Source organism: Macrobrachium rosenbergii, chromosome 19 (genome assembly GCF_040412425.1).
Source record: "Macrobrachium rosenbergii isolate ZJJX-2024 chromosome 19, ASM4041242v1, whole genome shotgun sequence".
NCBI lineage: Eukaryota > Metazoa > Arthropoda > Malacostraca > Decapoda > Palaemonidae > Macrobrachium > Macrobrachium rosenbergii.
The window spans coordinates 34884914-34910546 of NC_089759.1; the positions used below are offsets into that span (position 1 = coordinate 34884914).

The 25633-nt window shown below is 38.2% G+C and overlaps 1 protein-coding gene across 5 annotated transcripts in view; it reads right to left on the minus strand.

Annotated features, from left to right (window-relative positions):
• Positions 1-2131: 2131 nt before the first annotated feature.
• LOC136848815 (uncharacterized) overlaps positions 2132-25633 on the minus strand; it is a 28472-nt gene continuing 4970 nt past the window's right edge. For 2 of the 5 annotated variants that reach the window (XM_067121490.1, XM_067121489.1), the window contains exons 2-6: positions 18821-18945; positions 15132-15241; positions 10746-10827; positions 7561-7677; positions 2132-5004 (exon numbers count right to left, since the gene is read on the minus strand). In XM_067121490.1, coding sequence (XP_066977591.1) covers positions 4756-5004; positions 7561-7677; positions 10746-10827; positions 15132-15241; positions 18821-18913 — 651 coding nt within the window. In that variant the 5' untranslated portion in view covers positions 18914-18945 and the 3' untranslated portion in view covers positions 2132-4755. Of the gene's footprint in view, positions 5005-7560; positions 7678-10745; positions 10828-15131; positions 15242-18820; positions 18946-20083; positions 20185-20513; positions 20568-20774; positions 21046-25633 lie in introns of those variants that run through there. The other 3 variants (XM_067121488.1, XM_067121487.1, XM_067121491.1) reach the window with 3 other exon arrangements.

Here is a 25633-nt window from a genome sequence, read left to right on the forward strand (position 1 = left end):
ATAATGGAACACTTAATAATTACTAGTATAATACCCTGTACTACAAACCTAACTCCAAGCTAGTTTTAGGCATCAAAGAGTACACTGAATTCAAATAGGCTCACTAAGCAGGAAAACACCAAAGAATGTACAGTACTGACCATAGAAAGAACTGCACTTACCTCCAGGTAATCTAGGAACAGTCCATTATTCTAAAATGAAATATAGATACTGAACATAAACTGTGGTCATATCCAAAAAAAAAAATAATAATAAGTGCAACGTTAAACATCCAATATTCTATCTTACCGAATAATGAACAGATGGCTGTTTAAAAAGAAAACAGTACTACTGTACCTACATGTAACTAGCAACCCTCTGGCTACTCAAAAGACTTGAAGATAAATTTTCAATATTGCACAAAATTTATGACTTCTTTTTATAATGAAAACACTGAAATTGGGGAAATAAACAATTTGTCAGAAAATTATCAATGAAAGGAGAATAATTAACACTATGAAGAGCGTAGCTGAGTAAATCTGGGAGCCCCCAAAACACGTGTGCTACGTCGGGCATACATACAGGAATCAAGACTACTCTTTTAAGGCAAGAGGTTTGGAGCCCAGGTGTCTTACCTGATCATGAGGATGTCCTCTTGAATCTCTGGAATAAATCTGAAGAGCTATGAATTACCAGATTGGGCTACTGTAAAGTAATTGAACGGTATCAAAACAAATACTATATATTTAATGTTATAAAAATGAATTTTTTATTCCACAGATAATATGAAGCTGAAATAAATGGTGTATGTTGGCATTACGGGAAATGACTGCTGATAAAGCAGCCAAAACTGCAGCTACTACGAGTATAACCAGATCAAATACTGTATAATTGGTGATTTTTTACTATCCCTAAAAGCCATCATCTTTAATCTAAATAAAATAATGAATATAATAATAAATTATAGTATACTCACTTTTGGATTGCAGCACTCTTGATGAATAACCTATACGACCCAGTGCCAGAATATAAAGAATGCAAGTCAACACCAACAATTAAACATATTTAAACAAATATCACCAGGCAGCAAATGTCACATTAATCCATCAAATCCCTATGTTTTAAACAGTTGCAATTTACAATTGAAATATAATTCATGCACTTTTAAGAACAAATCCTTACAGCCAACCCTATAAGAGTTAAGAATAAGGATTCTGGTATGGTAAAATTACCTAATACAGTAATACGTATTATTCATCAATAAGAGAGGAGGCATAGTTCATTTGTGTCCTCAAGTACTTTGGCTTTACCTGTATATAATTTTTGTGTGTTAGGGAGGAACTGTCCTTAAGAGTCTGAGTGTCTGGGAGTCACAACAGTGACAGGGTTCAGTTTGTGTTGGGTGTCTGCTTGAGAGCTTGTCAGCCCACTAAAAAATAAATCACTCTTAAGGACAAATATATTGGTAAGGGAAGATTCGAGACATGACACTTGAATGTCCTAAGGATACGTTTTAGGCAAAACTTGCAAGTAGGGCTAACTTAGGACTCTCATGAAACACAAAATTACCAATCACTGCCTTCGTCTGAGTTCACAGGGCTACAAGCAAAAACTGCAGTAACATTGTGGTATTAAATATGTTACCCAAGTTGAAAGCCCATGTAGTTCAATGAACCCACTGAATTAAGCAAAAGCAGGCAAAATGGTTGTAACATGAGCTCCTAGAGGGAAACTTGATTCAGAGGTTTACAAATTCCCTCACAAGATGCTTAAATATCAGTGTAAAGTCTCACTTAGGTGGTTTAGCTATTGGGTTAGGGATCTCTTTTTCTTGAACTTAATTAACAATACTGTAAAAATTAGCTGAGACAAGTGGATCATTCCTGTTATGTACCGTAGCAGAATACCTCATTCAAAAAGGATTTAAGAGAGTTCTGCACTAAGTTTTCTTTGTATTTGTCAGGCGCATCAGAGCACTTGCCTATTGAATGGAAACAAACCAGTTTCTTCTGGACAGGGAATGAAAGTATGTTCATCATATATAATTCATAAGTTTTCTATATGATACATATTAAAAGTATCATTTTACCCCCCAAAATTACTGAGAACTTTAAATCATCCTTGTAAGGTCATGGAGGCACACCCCTAAGAATAAGTGTAAAAAATGGATCTTTATTTTAACTAAATATATTTCAAAATGAAACTGCAGGTATGGAAGACATCTTTTCCAGCAATATGACAAATTTAACTACACACACCTAGGGTCTTTACAATAAAAATATACTTCAGTGCAGCTGGAGACCAGACATTTAACTTTAAACAAGGTGGTTAAGTATATATTTAACTACTGACTACAGGTGGGAGTCCCACCCATCCAGTTGGTATGCATTCACTTTGCCTTTTGGCCCAGGGAGCAGAATGAGGGGTGGCTTGAGGTGGGCATTTAACTTTTCAAGACCTCAGGTTTGTATAGTTAGGAAAAATACAAATTACTTTTAAAATTTGTCATTTGTTCCTACACAATGTACAAACCACTGGTCTTTACAATAGGAGGACTTACTTCCTTGGTGGGAGGATTTTGAGTAAGCTTCTGAATGGACTGGTAGTTTGCCTCACCTGGGTCTCCTTCCTGGTCATATAAGAGCAAAGGAAGGAGACCATGCCTCTTGACATGTAGAACAAAAGTGTGAACAACTGTGTGTCAACTGTCCGACTTCCAGACCTTTCGAATTAATGTGTGTGTAGCAACACTGCTTCGAAAAAGGCTTGGATGAACCCAGAGCGTCGGTGACAATAAAACTTGAGATACCCAACGGGTTGTTTTATGGTCAGCCCCTCTCTCCCCTTGCTATGCACCACTTAAATACTAAAGGAGAGTCAACCAAAACACGGTTGAAACTCCTTAAGTCCAAACAAAGGAACTGAGGTGGAAGAGGTGAAATACTGCTGGAACATGAGTAATGACGACACGGAATGCCGGGTGAAAATACCAGATGGAGGAACAGGTATTTAGGTGGAGGAGGAAGAGGATTCTTGTATGACATCGCCATGTAACCTTATTGTCAGTCAAATGTCCTCTGCATGGATTGACATCATCACATAACGGTAACAACAGTCGGAGAGACTGCACAACACTTAAGAGGCAATTATCAAGATGTGCTAAAATCAGGCCAACTCACTCTCGTTAAATAGGCAGCGGAAGAGGAAGAGCCGCTATACGAAAAGGAATAACTGTCACCCGGGAAAAACTGAGCAAGAGGGGAGGAGGGTTATCGTCCAGTTGGGGACGATACCGGGGGAGCAAAAGATAACAGACGGACAGACACGCGGTTCAGAACTACAGAGGCAAATGTAATACATCTGAAACCCTAACTCCACCGGTTCACATACATCACAATCACTCTCTCTAAAAGGGATGTTATGTGAGCCAGCCAGTGCTGTTAACTTAGCAGAAAAAACTGCTATGTTTAGTGGGAAAATGGATGAGAGAGAGGTGTAGAAGGGCACAGAACCTTGGTCCCGAGACACACCTTGGTTCCCTGTCAGAGGAGACAACCAACTGACGTAGGGCAGTCCAGAGGGCAGGCTACAGAATGATGCCAAGGCTCCGAAACCTTATCCCTCGTGGAGGAAACCGTAAAGGGACGAAAACTGGGGGTGGGGGAGGGGGGGATCTTGGCCCTAATATTTTCGATCGAAAACCTAACTAATAAAATATATGTCAAGAATTACTTTTCTCCTGAACCACATAGGGAGCAAAAGAAGGTGGAGCAGAATGAGAGAAAGGAATTAACCTAGGATATCGGGTAGGTTAATGAAGGAGACGCAACAACAGAATACCAAAGGAAAAGACTGGGTAGGCTTCTGCTGTGCCCTAACTAATTGTTTACGTAAATTATCGGCCTCTAACATCTTCCGATACAGTACTAAACAAAATTTACATCCTTTCATCAGATCACTCAAAATCTACATACTGCATCAAGAAAACTACACTCGTGCCTGGGCAGCTAGGCTAACATAGGCTATGAGGTCATCTTGCAAAATCTAAACATTCGGCCTTCACAAAGTCTTTCTATGCAGCCTGACACTTTCATCTCTGCTTGTTGTAGATGACATAAAGCAAAAACAGAAACAAGCACAGTACCGTACGGGAGAAAATTAGCCAGAAATCAACAAAATATTACAAACGGCAATCCAACCATCCGTTTAACAGGTTGGCACTAAGAAATATGACAGGAACGTAAACATTCCAGCACCATCTGGTGGGAAACAGATGACTACAGTGGCAGTCCTCGCAGGTTAGCCAAGCATATTCTGATTTTTTTTTAAAAGCAATTTCAACAAACGGTATGAAGATAAAGCTAAATTTAACAGTAGGTAAGATTCATTCCAAATAATACTGGACTACAGTATAAGCTATGAAGTTGGCCCCAGGGTACCCTATCATGTGCGTTATGTGCCAATCTTTGTTAAACACTTGATTTCATTATTTACCAGAAGGAGCAGACCCCTGAATTTAATACTATAAAAGTTTATAAGTTTTCATAAAATACCAACTATAATGTCCTTTCTCCTATATTCCATACATCTAAGTATTACTCATATGGTCTGAATCACAAAAATATATCCAGCAAAGAAAGGACTAAACTCTTACAAGTTTTCATTAATAATAAAAAATGCTACAGCTCTCACAGCCCCATCTTTTGGCAAAGCAAATTGCAAATAACAAGGACAACATTGAAAGTTCTAAGAATAATGCAATCTTGTCCAATGTCATCAACTCCCCTTATATGATCTCAAAACACTCAAAGCAAGCTCCACTTTCTTAGTCAAAAGTTCAGGTTCAGCAATCACTCTAACCAAATCCTTATATTCCATCTGAAGTAACATTCCAGTCAATTTAGCAGCTTCTTGTGGATGCTTCTTGGAAATTTTTTCAAATATTACCTCACCTAATTCCTCTTTCTCATTACTGATATTCTGCGATACTCCCATAGCACTGGCTTCCTGGCAGCCATCCTCACCCTGAAAATAGGATGCAATCATAGCTGTAATAAGTTCCAATTCCTGACAAAAAACATGAAAGCTCCATAAGTATGGTAGACATGACCAGTTGCTCTAAAATTTAAGTTATCAGCTGACTTGAATAAAGATACTACAATAATCATCATTATCATCACATGGGTATATCTCACATTATTAAAGGTTTATGACATGTAGGGTGTTCATTATCCACAAAGGTTCATTGTTAATTATTTGCTTCACAACAAATACATTACTTAAAATCAGCCCCTTCATGTACATGAAATCAACCCAGACAGCTGAGTCCCTCTCCCAGTAAAGAAAGACAACAGCAGTGAACCAGTAGCACTACTGTACACACGTGTAGGCAGGTTTCATGCATCTGCGTGTCCCGCTGAGGTCATAAAGTCCAAAGATGTTTTTATAGTGTGATCTTTTGTTTCAAGATATGGCTTTGTTCTTCATTTTTCATTTATTTTTCATTTAATTAGTGTGTTTGGCTCATATGATGAGGTGACTTGTGAATTTCCCTTAATTTCTACACAGTATTTGGAGGCAGATGTGAAACCAAATTTAACTGCCTAACTGTACAGCTTCTTTCCTTTGTGAATGGCAATTTATCAAGTTTACATAGGCAATGTATAATCTTTCTTGATTCTTCAAGAGAAGAGCAACTGCTATGCAGCAAATACACTATAGTGTTAGGTTCACTGTACAGTACTTACATTCATTATACAGTACATATTTCAGTAAGTTTTCTCGTACTGGTGTCAGTAAATGGCCCACTGTTATTTTTATTGTATACAAGTGATATGGTTGTTGGCCTGGAAAACAAGATTATTCGGTAAGCCAATGATGCAACACTTGCGGGTGTAGTACAGTCTTCACTTACGAAAAATGATGCTGCCCTTAGTCTCAATCATGACATGGACTGGATTAGTGAATGGTGTGGTCGGTGAGGAATGAGGCTGAACTGCAGTAAAAACAAAAACACTGTTGATTAGCAGATCTCGTACAGATTTTCCTCCTCATCCTCCCCTTCAGGTGGATGGGACCCCACTGAATGAATATGTAGCTTCAACTATTTTTGGTGTAATTTGTGACACATCTTACTTTTGAGAAACATCTAAAGAAAGTGTTAGCAAATGCTGCACCAAAGTTGGGTATTGTACATAAGTGATAAAATCAGTGAAAATTGTTTTTAGGTCATTTGTCCTTCCTTTAGGAGAATAATGTTCTCCAGTGTGGACATCTGCTCGAGATTTATCTCTTGTAGATAGAGTGGTTCCTGGTGGTAAGTTTCTGTTTCCTAATATTAGTAGTTATGACTTGGACCATTGATGGATGGGCTCTTTTTTTGTTAATTTTTCAAAAGATGTATTCCACCTTTCAAAAGATGTATTTTAACCGAGATCTTTTGCATTCACAGTTGATCCCTGATCCCAATTTCCTGCTGAAAGAAACCAGGTTTGCTGAACAGCAGCAACAATATGTAGTAAATATGCCTCGCCATCGAACTTCACAGTTCAACTTCACAGTTCCAGAGATCCTTTATTCCTCACATCACTGGAATGTGGAACACCCAGAGGATATTGTGCAGTTGAAAACCCAAAAGTTCAAGAGGAGATGTAATGCATTACTACCCTAGAACAATTCACCTTGTATTTTAACAATTTATCTATATTTTTAACTATTTGTTTATGATATTTATCAATTTATATGCTTTTCTAATAACTGATCTCTTCTTTGTGTATTTAGCAATACCTTCTGTTACCTCTTTCTAATGAACACCATATTCTCTGGAAGCTTGAATTTCAATGGCTGAATTGCATGATTGTGGCCATTTTCCATGCAGAGTGATCAATTGCTTGCCATTAGGCTGCATTTTTCTCAGTTGCATGTACTACATTCTAAATGATACTATAAGTGGGCTGGGTGCTCCACTTTTGGCAGGCAGCCTTCTATTAGCACTGTGGCCTTAGTAAGAAATTTGTCTTTTCTTTTGAGGCCTCCAGTCATTCTCTCACCAGCCCAGACATTCAGCTGTTCTCTCACCAGCTGAGACATTCAGTTGTTCTCACACCAACAGAGAGACATACTCCCTTTACTGTAAAACTTATGAAACAATATCCCTGGCATGGTTCAGAATGTTAATGCACCTACAGCCAAGAGAAGCTGCAGTGCTACTTTAACAGAACCCACCCCGGTATTGCTTTCTTAGAATATCATATTTGTGTTACCTAGTGCCTGCATATATCTGTTCATTGTTTGTTATTACCCTCATTACTCCTCACTGATTAGTTTTCTCCTTTCACATACAAGCATTATAGTCTCTGGAATTGTTACATTCCATTTGACAGACTTATTTTCAGCACATCAATAAAACAGTAATATAAATAATAACACTATACACCGTGGGTCAAGAGCCTGAGGCATTTAAAGTAAAAAAAAAGTAAATTTATAAATGAAACTATTCCAGCTACTCAGTAATATTTCACCAATGGGCTTACATGACATAATATATAAATATGTCCAATAAAAATGAAAAGTTAAACTCACCTGTGAAAACCTAATGTACTCCTGACGGGCTTTGGTGACTGCTTCCTTCAGTGCTGCTTCATCATTGATCAGCTGGGATATTACTGAAACAGGCAACTCCAACAACATCCCAGTTACCTATAAATCAATAAAAAAAAGTAAGATCTCTACCTCCACATAAGCATAACAGTACATACTTCATATCTTATTTTTTTTTAATGTTGATATTTTTTTTTATTAAAAACCATCTACTTTATAGTAGTCTGATTATGTATCTGAGTTGTTTTCCAAACACTTTCTAGAAGAAAAAAGTTCCCTCCTGGCCAGCTGTACATCCGGGCTCCAAAGTACATTGGAGGCAGTTACAATTCATTCCCTGTGTCATCTGGATTTACTACAAAAGATAAGTAAGGAATGGATATCTTCAGTAAAGTAATAAACTTTGTATGAAAAAAAAAATAATATTGTTTTTAAAAACTTGTACTTGTTTTACCACACACATATTACTTTACAGTAACCTGGCTAGTTATTTATGTTAGATGGATTTTTGCCAATTCATGCAATGCAGAGTAAACCAGGGCTTTCGAGCCTTTGAACCTCTGGAGTGAGGTATTTGAGCCTTGAAGGGATTGCACAATATTGGGCAGGTCAAACAAAACTAATGCTTTGCTCAGCCCATCAATATACACGGTAGAAGTTAATACCTCAGAGTTCTATGCACTGAGGAGAAGGGTTATGTATCATGATGATGAGGAAGGCAAGTCTGAAGCATGGCAACCCCCTCCCCCCTGGGAATTTATAAAACATGAGCTGCAGCTACAGCAAGGCCATTTGAATTCATGATCAAGACATGATTATATCTCTAAAACAGACGAACTCATATGTTTCTCTTATAGCTGCAATTTCATGATCCCTAATTACCATATTGGATGTCTGGGATTCAGTAACTCGATCCTGCCTACTCAATTTATCGGTCACAACACTGTATCCCATAGACAAATCTGGGAATTATGGTAACATTCTGTTTCTTTGTAAACAGCCAGATGACCATGGCTGGGGATTTAGTACCTCCTTTGTTTGGGAAATATGCGACTGAAGTTGAGTTGTATAACATTATCCCTATCACTTTATTGAGGTGACTTGCAAAGGTCCAAAGGGCAGGATAAACTGCCTTCAACTCCAGAGGGTTATTGTGCATATCCCTTCCCTGTGCTATATAATTTAGGAAGTTGGTACCCATATCCTCTTTGGAGGTTATTAAGATCTTACCACCAAGCAAGGTCTATCAGAACTACCAGGAAGGATGGGACTCAAAATTGTCTTGTTCTGTTGTGGCAGCAATGTTCTTAGCCTTATGTGGCTGTGCAACATCAGCTTCATTTAGAGTTCAGATGCCCCAGAAAGCTTTGCAACAATTTTAAAGGAGAGGCTGGAATACAAAGGAACTTCTGCAAAAGCAAGTGAAATCTGAGCATTCTCTCCACTGTGGGGTAAACTGAAAAGATTTCTGTGACCACGTCCACGCCCAGATGCATATGCCTCAACAGTGCCAAGTCAGATTTGTCCTAGTTGACATAAATTAACAACCAGATGCTGCACTCCTCCTTTGGGTCCAAAAACTTTCAGGGAATAGTTAGCAAGTGAAGACTTGAGGGGGGTTGTTGCCAACCCAAAACAAGGCCTTGAACTAGAAGACCATGCCTTGCCATGCCTAGCCAAGAAAACCACAGTACCATCCTCGAAGACCTGTGCACGGGAACCTGAAAGTACAAATCCTTCAATTCCATGGATACAAACAAGGCGTCCTTTTGGATAGAGCAATAAGGCAATGTAACTGCCTCTGAATGGGTATTAACTGGGGATACTGATTTTAGAAGGCTGAGTAAGTTATGGATCTCCAACCCCCTTAAGGCCTTAGAGATTATAAATAACTAGCTGTATAAAAGCCACAGAGGTTACCCACCATATCTTCTATGACCTCTTTCTCCACCATCACCCTTACTTCATTGTCTAAAGCACAGAATTTCAGTGAGTTTCTTTTGTAGATCTCAAACTGTATCATACCACAAGTTAATGGGAGAACTGTCTCCGCATACGGCAAAAAGTAACCTTCTTCCAAGGTTGACACCACCCAAAATCTGGTACATGTACCTTGCTAGAAGGATCAAAATTTTGGGAAGTAAATCCTAACAGGGTAGAGAAAATATCATGGGTGAAGAAGAGCATCATCATCCTCCTTGAACAGTGTTCCTTAGTTGTCACAGATCTTGTTGGGTGGTAGGATAGGAATGCCAAGAGATAATAAGGTTGGCTACAGTTGCCAGGGAATTATTGAGGGCAAAAAGGCTGTGAGCAGCCCAGCAACCATTGTAGTTCAAGTCATTGTAACATACAACCTGACAGCTATCTTCTTGACCAAAGGCCAGAAAATAGGGTCAGTTAACTGGCAGTCCTTGGGCTCTCAAAGCCTGAAGAGGAAAGCATATTAGATAGTCCTCTTCATCAAGACTATTGTATCCAAAGAATATGAAATCATACATGTATATTCAGGATAGAAGCATGACCTAAGAAAGCTACTGATTTTTTTGCCTGGGCCAGACTTGGGATTCTTGGCTAAACCTTCCAACTTAGTCATGTCTCCTAAAGGCCTCTCCTGCTTATTAGCAGAATTAGGATGAATAGATATTTAAAGAGAGAGGACAAAGCATCCCCAGCCAATGCTTCTATTCCATGAAGTGATTGTGGGCATGAAGCGAGCATCCAGCTTATACATAAAAATATCTCAATTAAGAATTGGATAGAAAACATCTGAGGGGTTAACACTGTTTTCTTGCCAATGGTCTTAAGTTTCTCCCCTTTATGAAATCAATTTCCCACAGCTCATGGATCAAGACAACACAAATAATGATACTTGGAGCTGCCCAAAACTCTAGTATCTAGCCAAGCATACACACCACTATTGGCTGACTGCTGTTTTCTGGCTTTTAGATGTATTTCATTCTTTTATTTTGTTATAATCACTATTCTGGGAATTCCACTCTATACCATATACAGTACTGTATATATATGGCATGTGAGATTTCCTTCAGAATAAAAATAAAGATGAGATTAAAAAAAATAATTACAGAAATAAATAACATTTAAACTACCGGTAACTTATAATTCTAGCCAAATTTTATCCATAACAGTTTCAGATATTCTCTTACCTGAGCACACAGTTCATGTTCCACAGAAGAGACAGCTTGATACAAGGCCATACCAAGACTCTCCCTCACCTCGGAATTAGGACTATAAGAACAGATAAAAAACTACAATCAGCGCAAAGAGTAATAAATGGCAACACATTTCAAAACAGGATTAACTCAAGTTAAATACTGGTCTTTTTGAAAAGTGAAACAACTTGTGATGCACTTAAATTATGATCAAAGACAACTTAGTAAAACAACTACTGTAATCAGTACAATATTTGAAATTCCCTTTCCTTTACAGTATACTGTAATACGACTGATCTAATCCTTTTTTTACTGCAGTGATCCAAATACCTCAATCATTAGTGCATAAATGTAATGACTTGCAGTCAGTTAAGTTCAACTCAAAGCTGATCCATGAGACTTCAGGAAAATTGATTATACTCGTACTGTACTTCCTTTCAACACTACAGAATACCGTTTAGGCTCATACATCTCTGAATGTGCTCTGCTGACCCACTCTGGCATATGTAGGTTTCAGGTGGCAAGTTATAACTTTATAATTACTGCCAGCAACTAATAATCTATACTGGTTTTGTTCATATTCTAATATACTCTCTAAGTACTTGTTAAAAACATTGAAGAATTCTATGACAAAATAAAGGATACGCTACTATTTTCTGTATAGTAATTTACCGTACTGGCACTGCGTCTATACATGAATACAGTACTGTATAGGTATCAAGATTAAATAAACAACATCACTGGATAAGAAAAAATATCTAATAATAGAATCATGGTTTGATAAATGAAGTGTTTTAATTAAAAGAAATTTTATCCTTTTAATACAAACCAATCAGCTTACTTTTGCATTTACTGCAATCAACAACTCCCTTAGACATGCACCAAAAGGAGCTAACGTTTGCCTTGTAAACCATACAAATTGGTAGAACAGGGTCCCTAGTGGTTAGTTCACCCCTTGTGTCGCAAGAATTATGCAGATGGGTGGTGGATCTTCTACTTGTAAACTGATGGCTTTATATTAAAAATATTTTTAAATATTTAATTTGCAGGTGTAGCTGAACAGTGTCCATAAAAGTTATGTCCACTGGCCATCCACCTGTCCCAAAACAAGTGGGGAGAGCAGCTTGGCCATCAGTGGTTCTCTATGATCTTCCCACAGGAAGCTTAGGTATGTATTGATGTGAGAGACTGATATGGAAATTTGCCAGAGTTTGAATTTTGTATGAATACTTTACTCTAAGATGATCAGGGGAAGGCAGAGGGAATTACATCCTTAGATCATAGATCTCATAATGGTGCTCACACATGCAGCTGACCTCCACCTGGTCACACCAGCATGATCAAGATCTGGACTACCAGAGTTCAACAAGTGAAAGAAAAGGGGAGGGCCCAGTCATCTGCCACATCTACTTAGCAGACCGAAGCCTACCCATGAACTTTACACAAGATGCTATTCTTGTTCAAGAGGAGCTTATGTAGCTACACAATATGTTGAGAAGCTACCACAGATTTTCAAGAAGAATCCAAGGACTTGTGGGTAACTTCACAAAGTAGAAAGATGTAGAGATGGTCTCTAATGTTTGACAACCTCATACCTATGAAAACAGTTTCGCCCAAAAGAGAGGGGTGGTATAATAAAGAATTTAGAGGTAATTGAGCAGGACCTGGAGATGTCCCCTCTTGCTGGATGATTCGTAAGTTCACTCAATCCTTGCAAGTCAGGAAATATCATAAAACACTGCCTTCTAGGGTTATAGCTATTAACAAGTTGGGGTCGTTACAAATGTTTAGCAAAAAATCAAGCCTAATGGAGATATTTCACAAAAATTACCAGCATTACCATTTTGTGTCAAAACCAGACATATTACCCATAAGATAACCCAGTTCTCTGATGGAAAGAAATCTCAAACTAATCCTTCCTTTGTTTGCCAAACACAAAGGAGAAGTGGTAGCTAAAAATGGTACTGAGCCTATAGATCCCTGAATTTTCCATAATTATCGGTCACATTTTTGGTCTGTTGATATATTAGCAAACTCAGTGAAACCCCAGACTTGTTCCAGAGTGCAACTATTATAACATAACATTTAACACCTTGCTAGGTGCCAAAGTAAGGATCAGACCTAAATCCGGGATTGGTAACGTAGATTTAGGACCAATCACGAGTACAAACACTGGTAGATGATATAGATCCAATAAATTGAGAACCAGTATCTATTACCAGTGGACTGTCAGAGCAAATACAGCAGAAGTGGATGTTAATAGTCACTGCTCTGACCATACACTGTAAATAAGCCAATAAAACTGGAATCAGCAAGAAGCCCTAAGACTGGGACCAACACTGAGCACATTGGAGAGCTTGGGTGCTACCTCAACCACATGAATGTCAAACTAAGCCAGAAATGCCAAAATTGGTTGCAATGTAATTGTACTTTATAATAAAAAAATGAGTTCCAAAGAGCTAGGACAGTCCACAGTTACAAGGGAGCCAAGGGCCAAACCTCCACTTCTGAGAAATTTGGGCTCATGATTAGTCACAAACAAGTTTCTAACAAAAACTGGCACACTTACCTACGGTATATCAGCCCCCTGTACAAGAATAGTGCCTGCCATCCCTTTTCAAGGAAGAATGGTGACTGTCAGAAATCTGTTGGAGCTTCCTACTATGAGAAAATTTCTAATATCTACAGTTCAAGAACCAAAAGACATGGTGAGGAGATGGACGAGGAAAAGTTATTCCTCAACCAAACAATATTAATAGTAGGGGCTGAGATTTATGACAGCAGTCTAAGGCCACAACAGCAGAGTCCACTACTAGAGCACTTACTACTGTTGCAGAGGGGGTATCACCCAAGCCAGTGCCCTTGGATGGAAGGTTCCCCAGTAACTTTAGGAAGACATGAAATTTCCAACACTGCAATATCTGGAGGAGCCCTAGAAAAGCATGAGAGTAGGCAGGATCCAACATGTCTGAGACTGGCTCACTGCAAGAGGCATCAGTCTCTTGTAAGAGCAAAGCCACTGTTGCACAGTTCACTGGTCAAAGCTGAAGATTCCAAAAAGAAGGTTAGTGGGTAACTCATGGCCACACACAACTTCCAATGCGCTTGGAACTTGGAGAAACCCTAGAATAAAGATGACAGAAACAGGGTAACGGACATGCTAATGATGGACATTTGAGAACATCCATGAAATCCACCCCAAGACTGTCCTGCTGCCAGATACCAGGAGAGAACAGGGAAGTGATCTCGGCAGGAGAGGTCATGACTCCCAAAGGCACAGCATCTGCAGAGGTCACAGGAAAATAGATGATGAAACCACCTGACATCTCAACATCTGGATACCAAAGGAAGCTTCAGAGCTAGGCTACTAAGGGAAAGAAATTAAAAATTTATAAGCCTAAAATATACAGATGGCACAAAGTACTATGCACATGCTCAAATACACAATATTTTTGGGTACAAGCTCCGAAATTAAATTTGTTCTGTGGTGTGGTTAACAGAACAGTGGCAGAGACATGTTGGCTGTAAGGCAGCCAAAGAACAGCAAACAGGTGAGTAGGTTACCTTGTAAAAGGTAAATCTTCCGTGTAAGTGGTTGAAGGTTGGTGTAACCTACTCACCTGTTTGCTGTTCTTTCATTGCCTTACGGCCAACATCTCTCTGCCACTGTTCTATAAACACACCACAAAACAACTTTAATTGTGGAGCGTGTATCCATAAATATTGTGTATTTGAGCATGTGTATGGTATTTAGTGCCACCTGTATACTTTAACTCTTTTAAATTTTCAATTTCTTTCCCTTAGTAGCCTAGCTCTGAAGCTTCTTTGGTTGTTGAGATGTCAGATGTGGGGCTTCAATGAACAAAAATGCCTCCACCAAAGGAATACTCCTATATAAAGACAAAGGCCTGAATGCTTTGTAAAAATAAACATATGGTTCAGGCAGGTGAGTGCTCAGGACTTCCGTACACCCTTCCTCACTACACACATTTTAACTACCTTGTTACCAACAACCAACCATTTTTTGTCTGAAGATACTCCTACATATCAGACAAAGTTTTGCATACTGTACTTCACTGGAACAAACACTTTAGTAATGGTCTGTCTTACTTTTGTCCTAGTTTCATTTGTGGTTTTGGTTCAATTAACAGCTGTACTGATCATGCCTGTATGGCTGTAAAGGGATTGCCATTACAATCTAAAGTCTTCTGAAAAAGGAGCCATTACAATCTAAAGTCTTCTGAAAAGGAGCCAATGGAGTTATACAAAAGTATTCTCTTGCTAATACAGTAATGCAATTAGGTATACAATTCAAGGTGAAAATGTAATGTTACTGCTTTGAAATTCATGAGCCATTAGTAAAACAAAACACATACTTACACAGAAATGCAAGAGAGAAATTTCTCAACGTTTTCTTCTAATGTAGAGTCACATACTAACAGCTCAATAATCTGATTGTTGGTTTTATCCTCAATCAACTTATCTGTAATCTAAAAAAAGAAAAAATATGATATTTTTATAATAAAATAAGGTGTTATATATATATACTTACCAAGTAATTACACTGCTATTAGTTCCTACTTTTCATGGCAGCTTAAGTTTTAAATTTCGCGGTAGCGCTCTATTGTTTTGGTGTAGATAACCGACCCTGCCCACTTTCAGGAGAATGAGAACCTAACTTCGGCTTTTGCAGCTGCCTCTCTCTATCTCTTTGCAGTCTTCCTAAACGATAGTTCAAAGTTTTCCATCACCCCTGATCCCATTCCCTGCACTCATCACAATTAAGGTCAGGAGAACAAGTTTGTCCTCTACAAGAACTACAAATAGTATGTGTTTCATATTTAGCAGATGTCAATCTAGTCTTGCAGCCCTTGCTGCAATACCTAATACTATGGGCACTAGAATCTGACATACTTCAGTCACAATCAAGAAACTTGCTGAGCTAAAACAGATTAGTGCTACCAAAAAGAACAGTGTACTTCACCAAAGTTCGGTGATGCCTGCAAATAACCAGTGAAATTCAATGCAAAACAAAAGCTACCCAACAACCGATGTTCAGTCGATGAGAGGCAGGAACGAATTGAGTTCTTGAGCCGGGTTGTACTTACTCTTCCCTGAAAGTGGGTGGGGTCTGTTACCTACACCAAAAGAATAGAGCGCTACCGCAAAATTTAAAAATAAAGCTGCTGTGAAAAGTAGGAATTATTAGTAATGTAATTACTTCGTAAGTTACTTAAGATAAAAATAAATACTTAATTTAAGATTTATTTTTTAAATACTTACCTCTCCATTGTATACCTTCTACTTCCATGCCAGCGGTAGTTCGATAGATTGAAACCAAAAATGAGAACACTTGGTTTTCCGTGAATATCTGTTTCTATCCATCTACTTCTCCCAGCCCCCACCAGGGGAACGATAGGTACAAACACCCGTAGCCGGTCAGTCTACTTCTGTCCACTTTGAATGTGTGGAGGTAGGGAGGGCAACAAGCATTTACATTTTTTCAATGAACCTTACCTCTCCATTATATAGCTGATTCACACATTAAACATGGAGGTGGGCAAAGCGAAAATCAGCAGGCCCTTTAAAGGGTACCTTATACAATACAAATATGTACAAATATGTTTGTTTTGTCTGGCTAATACGGTGTATGAGCATCTAGGGAGGCGTAGATTATTGGTCAGAAAGGGGCTGCTTAACTTTATGCCTACCATGGCTTTGTGGTGATTTTTGTTAAGGGCTGGAAATATGGCTGCTCCCCCTACCGTTAATTTATTGGGTGAGATCAGTCTTATTTTAAGGGTTGTTTCTTGGGTATTGCTGGCAATGGTTCCAGTTGCTAAACTTTCTTTTTCAAGGGCAGCTTACAGGCTTTATATGGGAAATATTTTAGGGTTTTGTTTTCTTGTTGCTCTGGTAAGGTTCGAGAATATTTAGTTTTAATTTTTCACCGGTTGCCCTTGAATGTTTTAGTGTTGAAGGGTTCGATTTTGGTTTGTTAATAGCTTAAATGGTTTAAATAAAATGTTGGTTTGTGGATCCAAAGATATAATTTTTTATTTTAGGCAGTGTTGTGGAATAATAAGATAAATTTAAGGACTATAGTATTTTTATTTATTGTGTCTGTTGTTAGTCTGGTTACCTCTTCAAACTTGCTTTTTTTCTGGTCGTTGTTATTTTTTAGACTGGGAGCTGACTAGAATTAACAGGGCTAGCATTATAATAGCTTTGATTACTGACTGGATGTCAATGATGTTTATGTCTTTCGTTTGTTTTATTTCTTCTATGATTTTATTCTACAGAGGTGGTTATATGTCTGGGGATTACAATATTGGGTGTTTTATATATCTGGTTTTAGGGTTTGTTCTTTCTATGCTTTTGTTGATTATTAGTCCTATTATGATTAGAATTTTGTTGGGGTGAGATGACCTGGGTTTAGTGTCTTACGCTCTGGTTATTTATTACCAAAATGAAAAATCTGCTGGGGCCGGTACGTTAGCAGCTTTGTCTAATCAGGCAATGTGGCTATTTTACTTAGTATTTCTTTGATATCGAGTTTGGGAGGCTGAAATTTTTATTTCTTTGATATTGAGTTTGGGAGGCTGAAATTTTTATTTCTTTGATACTGAGTTTGGGAGGCTGAAATTTTTATTTTTATGTTGGGGAAGAGTCTATTGACAATAGGTATGTCATTTTTTTAGCTGTGTTGGCAGCCACGACTAAGAGAGCTCAAATTCCGTTTTCTGCTTGGCTTCCTGGGGCGATGGCAGCTCCTAACCCCGTTTCTGCTCTGGTTCATTCTTCTACTCTAGTTACTGCAGGGGTTTATCTTTTAATTCGATTCAGGCTGAGATTAATATCTTCTTTTGATAGGACCTTACTGTTGTTGTTGGGGTGTTTAACTATATTTATGGCCGGGTTGGGGGCTAATTTTGAGACTGATTTTAAAAAAATTATAGCTCTTTCTACTTTAAGGCAACTGGGTGTTATAATTACTAGTCCTTTACCCCTGAAAGAGACCAGACTGTAGAGGGAAAAGAAGCCTTCTGCCGACACATGCTGAGGCGAATTCAAGGAAGCTTGTTGGATCAAGTGACTCTTAGAGTTTGATATTGTGGGAATTGAACATATTGCAGGGCCTTGGCTCAGTTCAATTTTATATGAAAATAGACTTCTGGGGTATTTACTACTGTACTTTATCGAAGATTTTAAGGGTTAAGTTTAACATATTTTTAGCCAAATCCTTATATACAAAAAAAAGTATACACTATGACCCTACTTACAAGGAACCAGTCTGAACTTCTGTTTCCTGATCACTTTTGCTCGGCCATTGGCTTCCCCGGTGATGCAGCTCAAAAACTGCTATGCATCACAGTTGAACACTATTAAATAATTACTTTGTCTCATATAAATTCATGTCTTTTATTAAAACAATTTATATGTTGTGAAAGCAGCAAAAATGTGTTTTTCCTGATACAAAACCTATCAGTTTCCACATGTAGCCTTCCTCTCAGCCAAAGCTTCTTGCGGGAAGTCCGGACAAAACAGGAAAAAAGTTACCATTAATGGGGGTGCTGGGTGTTCTCAGTGCATGGCCTAACACAGAAGTGTTCTCATTTATACTATTAAGTGTCTCTTTGAGTGCTGACCACACAGATAGGCCATGTAAGCTAATAGGTTCGCATAGAAAAAAATGTCTGTTCGCAAAATATCATATTTTTAGAATTTTGAAAATGTAAACATCCTCACTTAAAAATAGATCTCATTCAATTTCAAGTCTTCCTTCTTTCAGGAATACTGCTACTGTATGCTTATTGTTCCTGTTACTGTTACTGCCTTGTTTACATATTTACATTCAACCACTACATAGAATCCAAACTTCCTTGCTGCTGCAGCAGTTCATCACCCAACAGTCATGCTCTTTTCAGTCATAGTCAATATATGGAGTTCAGCTACAAAAAATTCAGAGAAAGATCACATGTGTACTTAGCAAAATACATTTAAAAATATTTATCCAAGAAGCAAATTCCCCAAACAATTTTTCCAAAAAAAAAAAAACATGCAATTACCTGCTCTGCTAAAGCTGGATTTAAATATCGTACTTTAGTAAGCAAATGGCCTCTTAAAACATCTCTTGTTTCTGGAAGAGGCTCTGAATCCATCACAGATGACCCAATTTCCTTATTGTGAAGTTCTGAAATAGAGAACAGGAAAACTCAGTTAGTACAAAAGCTTACTGTAATTCTGTACAGCAATACTGTAATGCTATTTGTGGTACTTTACAAAACTACTGAAATACAAGGATAGATTCCATGATACTTCTGGAAGTTCTTATTCTGATCAGCCTATAGTAAGGTTTATTGAATGTTTTCAAAGTGATACCACTTACTTGGTAAGCAAAGACCTAATAAACTAGGTTATGTTAGGTTGGGGGTTTAAGGAGGGGATGCTCCCTGCCAAGTAAGGACCTGGCATCCTAAATTATCTTAGTTTAGGTGTGGTTTGGTTAGGTTGTACACCTACTATCCAATTTCATTTACAGTGCCCTAGGTTGTCTGTTGTGGGGATGCAAGGACCCTATAGGTAAGGTTAAGTAGAATAAATCCTGTATTTCACTCATTTTGTGGTTTTGCCGACCAAAGTCTGGTAGGACTAAGCAATAGCTCCACACGGGGTATTACTTTGGAATTTGATTTTTCCTACAGTAATTTGGTTGCTCATCAATAATTTACCATTATTTTTTGTAGGTCAACTGTAATTAACCTGTAATTAGCCTCAGAAGTTGTATACTGGCCATCCTGGAATGCTATCACACATGCACAGTGTTATAGGGGAGCTTTTGGTAAAAAGTGGAGTTTCCTTCACCGGGGGGTCGGGGGTCGGTTAAGTAACACGGCCTGCTAGGTTAGGTTAGGTTAGTATAGTTCCTGTTATAATAGGTTTCCTTAGCCAATCCCTTCTTAAACATATGACTCCCTAATGGCTTGCGCATGCATGGAATCATTCCATAACAACAACTTGGCATCCCAGTCTTTCTCCCAACGTTTTCCCCCACCCAAACCCCGTGTACCCGAAGGATCCCTAACCATGTTGGGCAGATATGAGGTTAATGATAATGGTAATTCTAAGTATTAGCTCCGCACCTGTTTTTACCTTGGAAACTGGTTTTTTCGGCACTTTTAGGGCTTCTGATACTGGCGGTGCACTTGTTTGTTGTCGGCCAAATGGAATGTCCCTTTGCCGTGTTTAGTACTAGCCTGGGGGGGGTACTTATACGTTAACAAGTTATTGCACTTGCTGGACGGGATATGAACCGTTCGAAACAGACGTACCTGTGCCCTGTCTCGTGAAGATCACGTATGGAAAACCCTTGTTGGATGGACTTCAGCGGTTAATTACAGGTCAATTACATTCTTGCGACAAAAATTGAAGGTAAATCCATAATTAACAACCAAAACACTGTAAAAAAAAGTCAAGTTAGGAGGAAATCGTCGCTGCGGAGCTACTACTTAGATCTACCATAATAACTGACCGACAATAAACACCACCACCTCCTTCATCAGCAATGCTAAATGAATAGGAAAAATCAATTTCAAAGCAAGAGTCCGTGCAGAGATGTTGCTTAGATTTCCCAAAAATCCTTGGTTTTCTAATGTGTTCCCCAAAAACTATATCTTTAAAGCTACCATTTTACTACACCCTAAATTAAGAAATTACGCTTTCTACTCGGGAACATGATTATGCCTTAAATAAAACATTTACCTTCTCCTTTAATGCATTTTTCAACTGGATTTGGGCGGCATCAAGTCCGGTCTTCTTCCACCGTGCAACAAAATAACAAAACCATTAAAGCACAAAATAAATTAATTCGACAGCCTAAGATATCGTCTAAGATATACTTTACCTTTCGGAGAAAAATTATTTTGTTTATGCATTTCTTAATATTATGCATTACCTCTAAGTTCCCTTTAATGTAGAATATAACAGATTTGCTGATTAACAAATGGTAATACGTTTACTAACCTTTTACAGATTTCTCATACATAGGCGATTACTTGGTATATCTGACAGCTGGTGACAGCGGAATATTAATAAAGTAGTAGTAATTTAAGATGAAATGTTGTAACGGCTCCCTGTAGCTTCCTGATTTTCCATGTGCGTCTTGTTTCCCGATATTTTTTCTTTTAAGTTTTTTAAGTAAGGGAATATTCGTCATGATATGGTCGGTCTTCATAATACTTTATATTCATTTTTATTATATAATCCAGCACCAGCACAAGACATTACGTTAGGATCCTGCTGTTGTTTTATGCCGTGTCCACACGGTCGAACTCTGTCTGCAGAGTCGAAGACATTGTCTGTAAATGGGCAATTTAAGCGGACAAAACCACGAAATGTTCGTGTTTGCTGTTAAAGAGGGCACAAACAATGCCCTTGTTCTGACTCTGAATATGAAACGACGACGCTGCCAGGTACAAAATCAGTTTTCAGTCTGTTTCTATCCTGACTGAGTTAAGAACGTTTTTTTTTTTTCTTAGATTTATTACTGTGCATCATGTCCAACTCAAACACGTATTGTTCTCGGAATAACATTACTGAATTATTGCACGAACATGAATGTTTGTGGAAAATAAGAAGTGTCTCTTGTAGGAATAGAAACCAACTTGCTGCAGCCCTCAAAGAGATAACCAATAAGATTACCAGCAAAAGCTTCAAAGTTTTGACAAGCGATGTGAAAAAAATAGACAATCTCAGAAACCAGTACCGTGGGGTAGTGAGGCAAATGAAAATGTCAAAGAAGTCGGGAAGTGGAACAGATGGTATATGTATGCCAAAGTCGTGGTGTTTTAATTATCTATCTTTTTTAAATGATGGCGACACTACAGGACCGTCTGTGTCGAATATGCCAAGCAGCGATAACCAGCCTTCTGATCATTCCTGATGGTACCCTACTGAGGAGGTTTTAGGTGAAGACCATTCCGACTCTGAGGTATGTGTGCCTCTTTCTCTCTCTCGCTTCGAATATTTGTTTTTTTTTTTATTGTCACGTTTAGTCTTTGCAGAGTACTTATTTAGTGAAAATACTATTGTTATCGTACCGTATTACACTACTACAACCACACGCGGTCTCGACTTGCTGCCGACTGATTAGTGATTACCTAAAGCCCGTAATCCACCTGTACTGTAGCTCTGCCGTTTGGACAAAGTTTCGGTCGGATTCTTGCATACTTTGTATGTTAAAAGACATATAGTCTGAAGACAGAGTTCGATCGCGTGGACGCGGCATTAGATTAAGCCAGCTTGGCCTTACAGTAGCCCGTAAAAGTACGCTATTTAATGTTCTGAATCTTTTTCTTCATTACGCAACGGACAGTTCGTATCTTCCCCTTCCATAAATTCACTGTTGTTAAGCTCTAATACATTTAAACTAGCTATAACAAGTAATGCTAACTTTTCTGTATTGACAAAACAGGCTTCCTATGTTATATTTCCTTTGTATTATCCCGTTTATATCTCACCGTTTCCAATTTAGGCTGTCAGTAAGAAGGAAAAATCGTTCGTTATTAAAGCAATGGAGGAAAGCTGGAACACCTTGGGCACAAGGGCTGCCAAAAAAATCCGTTTGCGCGTGCGCGTGAGTGTGTATGCGTGCGCATGTATATTTAAATGGCTAGCTTGAAACCGTTTTAGGGCAGAATAAGGACAAGAGTCATTTGCAGAAAACAATTACAAGAAATGACCTTCAGATTTTTTGTACAATGCTACCGTGAAAATGTCCCATCAATGTGCAAGGAATTTGAGCAAACTAGACAACTTTTCACGAAAAGTGCACTTTTTGAAGTGTGCTTGACGAAAGCATGTTGGAGATATTGCTAAATTGCCTTACAGCAATTTATCAAGAAGGGGCGAAAATGTGTACAAATGTGTGTTATATGATGCATTGTTTTGACATTGTCATGACTTGAAAGTGGAATAGGTGGAAGGGCGGGGGAGGGGTGGGCATAGTTAGAGGTTTTGTTGCACACCCGTAGCTTTCCTTGATTGTTGTTTGAGGAAAGCATTTTTAACAAACTCATGCGAAGATATACTTCTTCAATGAATCTGGTAATTTATGTAGCTCTGTACTGCTTTTGGTACCATGTTTCACTTTGGCTAATGATGCTGGAATTTTGATGAGTGGGCCTAAAGAGGTGCAATTTCTATCATGAAACTGTTAATATGTACTAAAATTTTTTCGGTATTTATCTTTTTTTCACTGCGTTTTGTTGAGTCAGTTTAAAATCTTCGCCCTTTCATTTAAGAGTCTATACTAACAAGTTGAAATGAATGAGTTGCAGAAATAGCACAATGAGGCCGTTATCCATGGTGAAGATCTTTTCGAGAAAGTGATAATTAGATAGAAAACTGTCAAACTGTGAAAACTATACAACATAATTATAGCTATTTAACAAGTCTCACAAGACTTATTATTGTCATTTGCATCGTACCTAATGATAAAGGAGAAATGTATAATTCATATAAATAACTTTGTTATGAAATAAAAGTGGCATCATGACAAAGAACTGCGATTTCAGTGTCACACTCACGACCTGGTTTTAATTGCTGCAAAGTTTCTTTTATCCAGGAAAATAAGTTTATTGTTTTGCTCTAATTCTCATTAAGTCTAGATAAAGAAAATGCCAAGGTTATTCTTTTATTTGCACGTCTAATCTCTGTTTATGGGCTACTGAGATAAGTCGTTGTCACAGCGTAGTTTCCTTTATCATGCAAAGGCAACTGAAAGTTATTTAAAGCAGAGATCTGAGGGGGCGCTGAAATAACAGATTTGTGGGGTTTCAATTCCCCGTGATCAGTGATATGAATTATTCATCTTGATACAGGTAGGCTTGTATGAAAGTCACTAAGATTAGGCAAATGAAGTAAAAAAAAATTATATATATTAAGGCGAGTTCACTATAGAGTCTCTTACGGGCTGCTAAAGAGCAAGGGCCCGTGCTAGCACAAGGCTGGCTAAATCTAGATAGATAGTCAAACGTCATACACAAAGGTCGGCAACTTATTGTACACACATCACAAACAAGTTGAATAGAAGTTAATGGCTTACTGGTAGTTCTAACCATTGCTTCGTACGATTATATAGTGTTGGTGAAAGGTATTCGTTCTCCGCTTCCGGTCTATGACTTACTTTCAACCCGTTTGTCACAATCAGGTGATAGTCCATGTAAAAGATAAGTTACCACAGAGTGTTTACAACATGGCTTACTATAGTATGGACGCACCCTTAAGCACAATGAAATACAGAACCTTTTTACACAAGTAAGTCTGCAAGTCTTAATAGAAGGCAATTAAGAACTAATTAACTGAAAGATAATAATGGTTAACCATTTTACTAACGCCAACAGCTGCTAAAATTGTTAGCCTTACTTTGCTCTGTAACAGTTCAACCTGACAATCAGACCTTAGAAACGGGAGTATTCGTCATAACAGTTTCTGTAGAATGTCAGAATTTCTATTCGTTGCATTAGGCTCTTGATATGGCATTTTCGCACGTTCCACTTTTTCCTTCGTGTTATTCACTCTTTTAAACAAACGGGTCTAACGTTTGTCTGTTAGACTTTCCTTTACTTGATGTTACGGTTTTATATTGTGGCTCAAAGGAACCAGGAGCGGATTGCACCTTAAACGGTTATTTTTTCATCTGCTTTTTGTTGCTGAAATTTTCATCCTGTTTCTACCCGAGCCGATTCTTTTCAAATCTGCCCTTTTCTCATATATCCTTTTTATCTTATTCTCTTCTCTAGATAATGCTGGTTCGCTTAAATTAACCAGGCCTTATGCCAGCACGGGATAATGCCAAAGGCTACCTGTTAATTTGGTACGATGTTAAAGGGAAGAAGATGCCTTAAGTGGATATACGGACTCGCATCACCAAGCAATTCATTTCTTGTTTTCCCAATGTTAGATTGCGTAACGGCCTTTACTTAAAGACACGAGTGACTCATGAAGTTTTTTTCCTTCACAGCCACCAGCTTTACATGTGTTTATCTGGGCATGACTAGCTGTTCTCCATAAGAATAGAGAGAGAGAGAGAGAGAGAGAGAGAGAGAGAGAGAGAGAGAGAGAGAGAGAGAGAGAGAATTTCCTAGTATGTCGTGAATTCAACAACGGTTTTTCTCGTCCTAATATTTTTTTAGTTCGCGCGAGTTAACTCAAGTGACGGAGAAGCAAGCAACCATCGACATTTTTGTCAGCCGCACCTTCGGCTCTCCCTAACAGCAATATAGGGTCATTCGGTAGAACTAGAAAGTGTTAAATATCCAACTCGCTTTTTTGAGAAGGTATATTTTTCATTTCTAGTAAGTTTCTTATCTAGTTTTTTTTTTTAAATATCTGACTCTTCCAGTGCAGGGTTTCTCGATATTTGTATTTCTTCCAGTCTAATGGTCAGGAGTTCGGGACATTTTTTATCACTCCAGTTATAAGTGAATATTCTTGTAAAGGGGCTCTATTTCCTATCTCTAGATTGTTTTGGGAAAACGCAAGCCATTCAGCGATTACACCTGGACTGGGCGAGTCCAGGACGTAAATGACCGATATCTTATCAAAGACGATATTTTGGGAGGACCGTTCAAGTAGTGGGCTATGTAAAAGGTGGTCTAGACTGGAATGTGGCGGGGATGATGTGGTAATAAAGCTAATTTTACTTTATTCGTACGAATTAGTAAAAATGCAAATGTTTTACCTTTGTTAATATTCTTAAATGACTAGGCGTTTCTTTAATGCTTGACGTGATTTAACATAATGTGTGAGTAACCTTTGAGGTAGTATCGAACTTTTGCTATGTCATCTACGTGACTGACTGAGTAAAAAAGGATAATTTT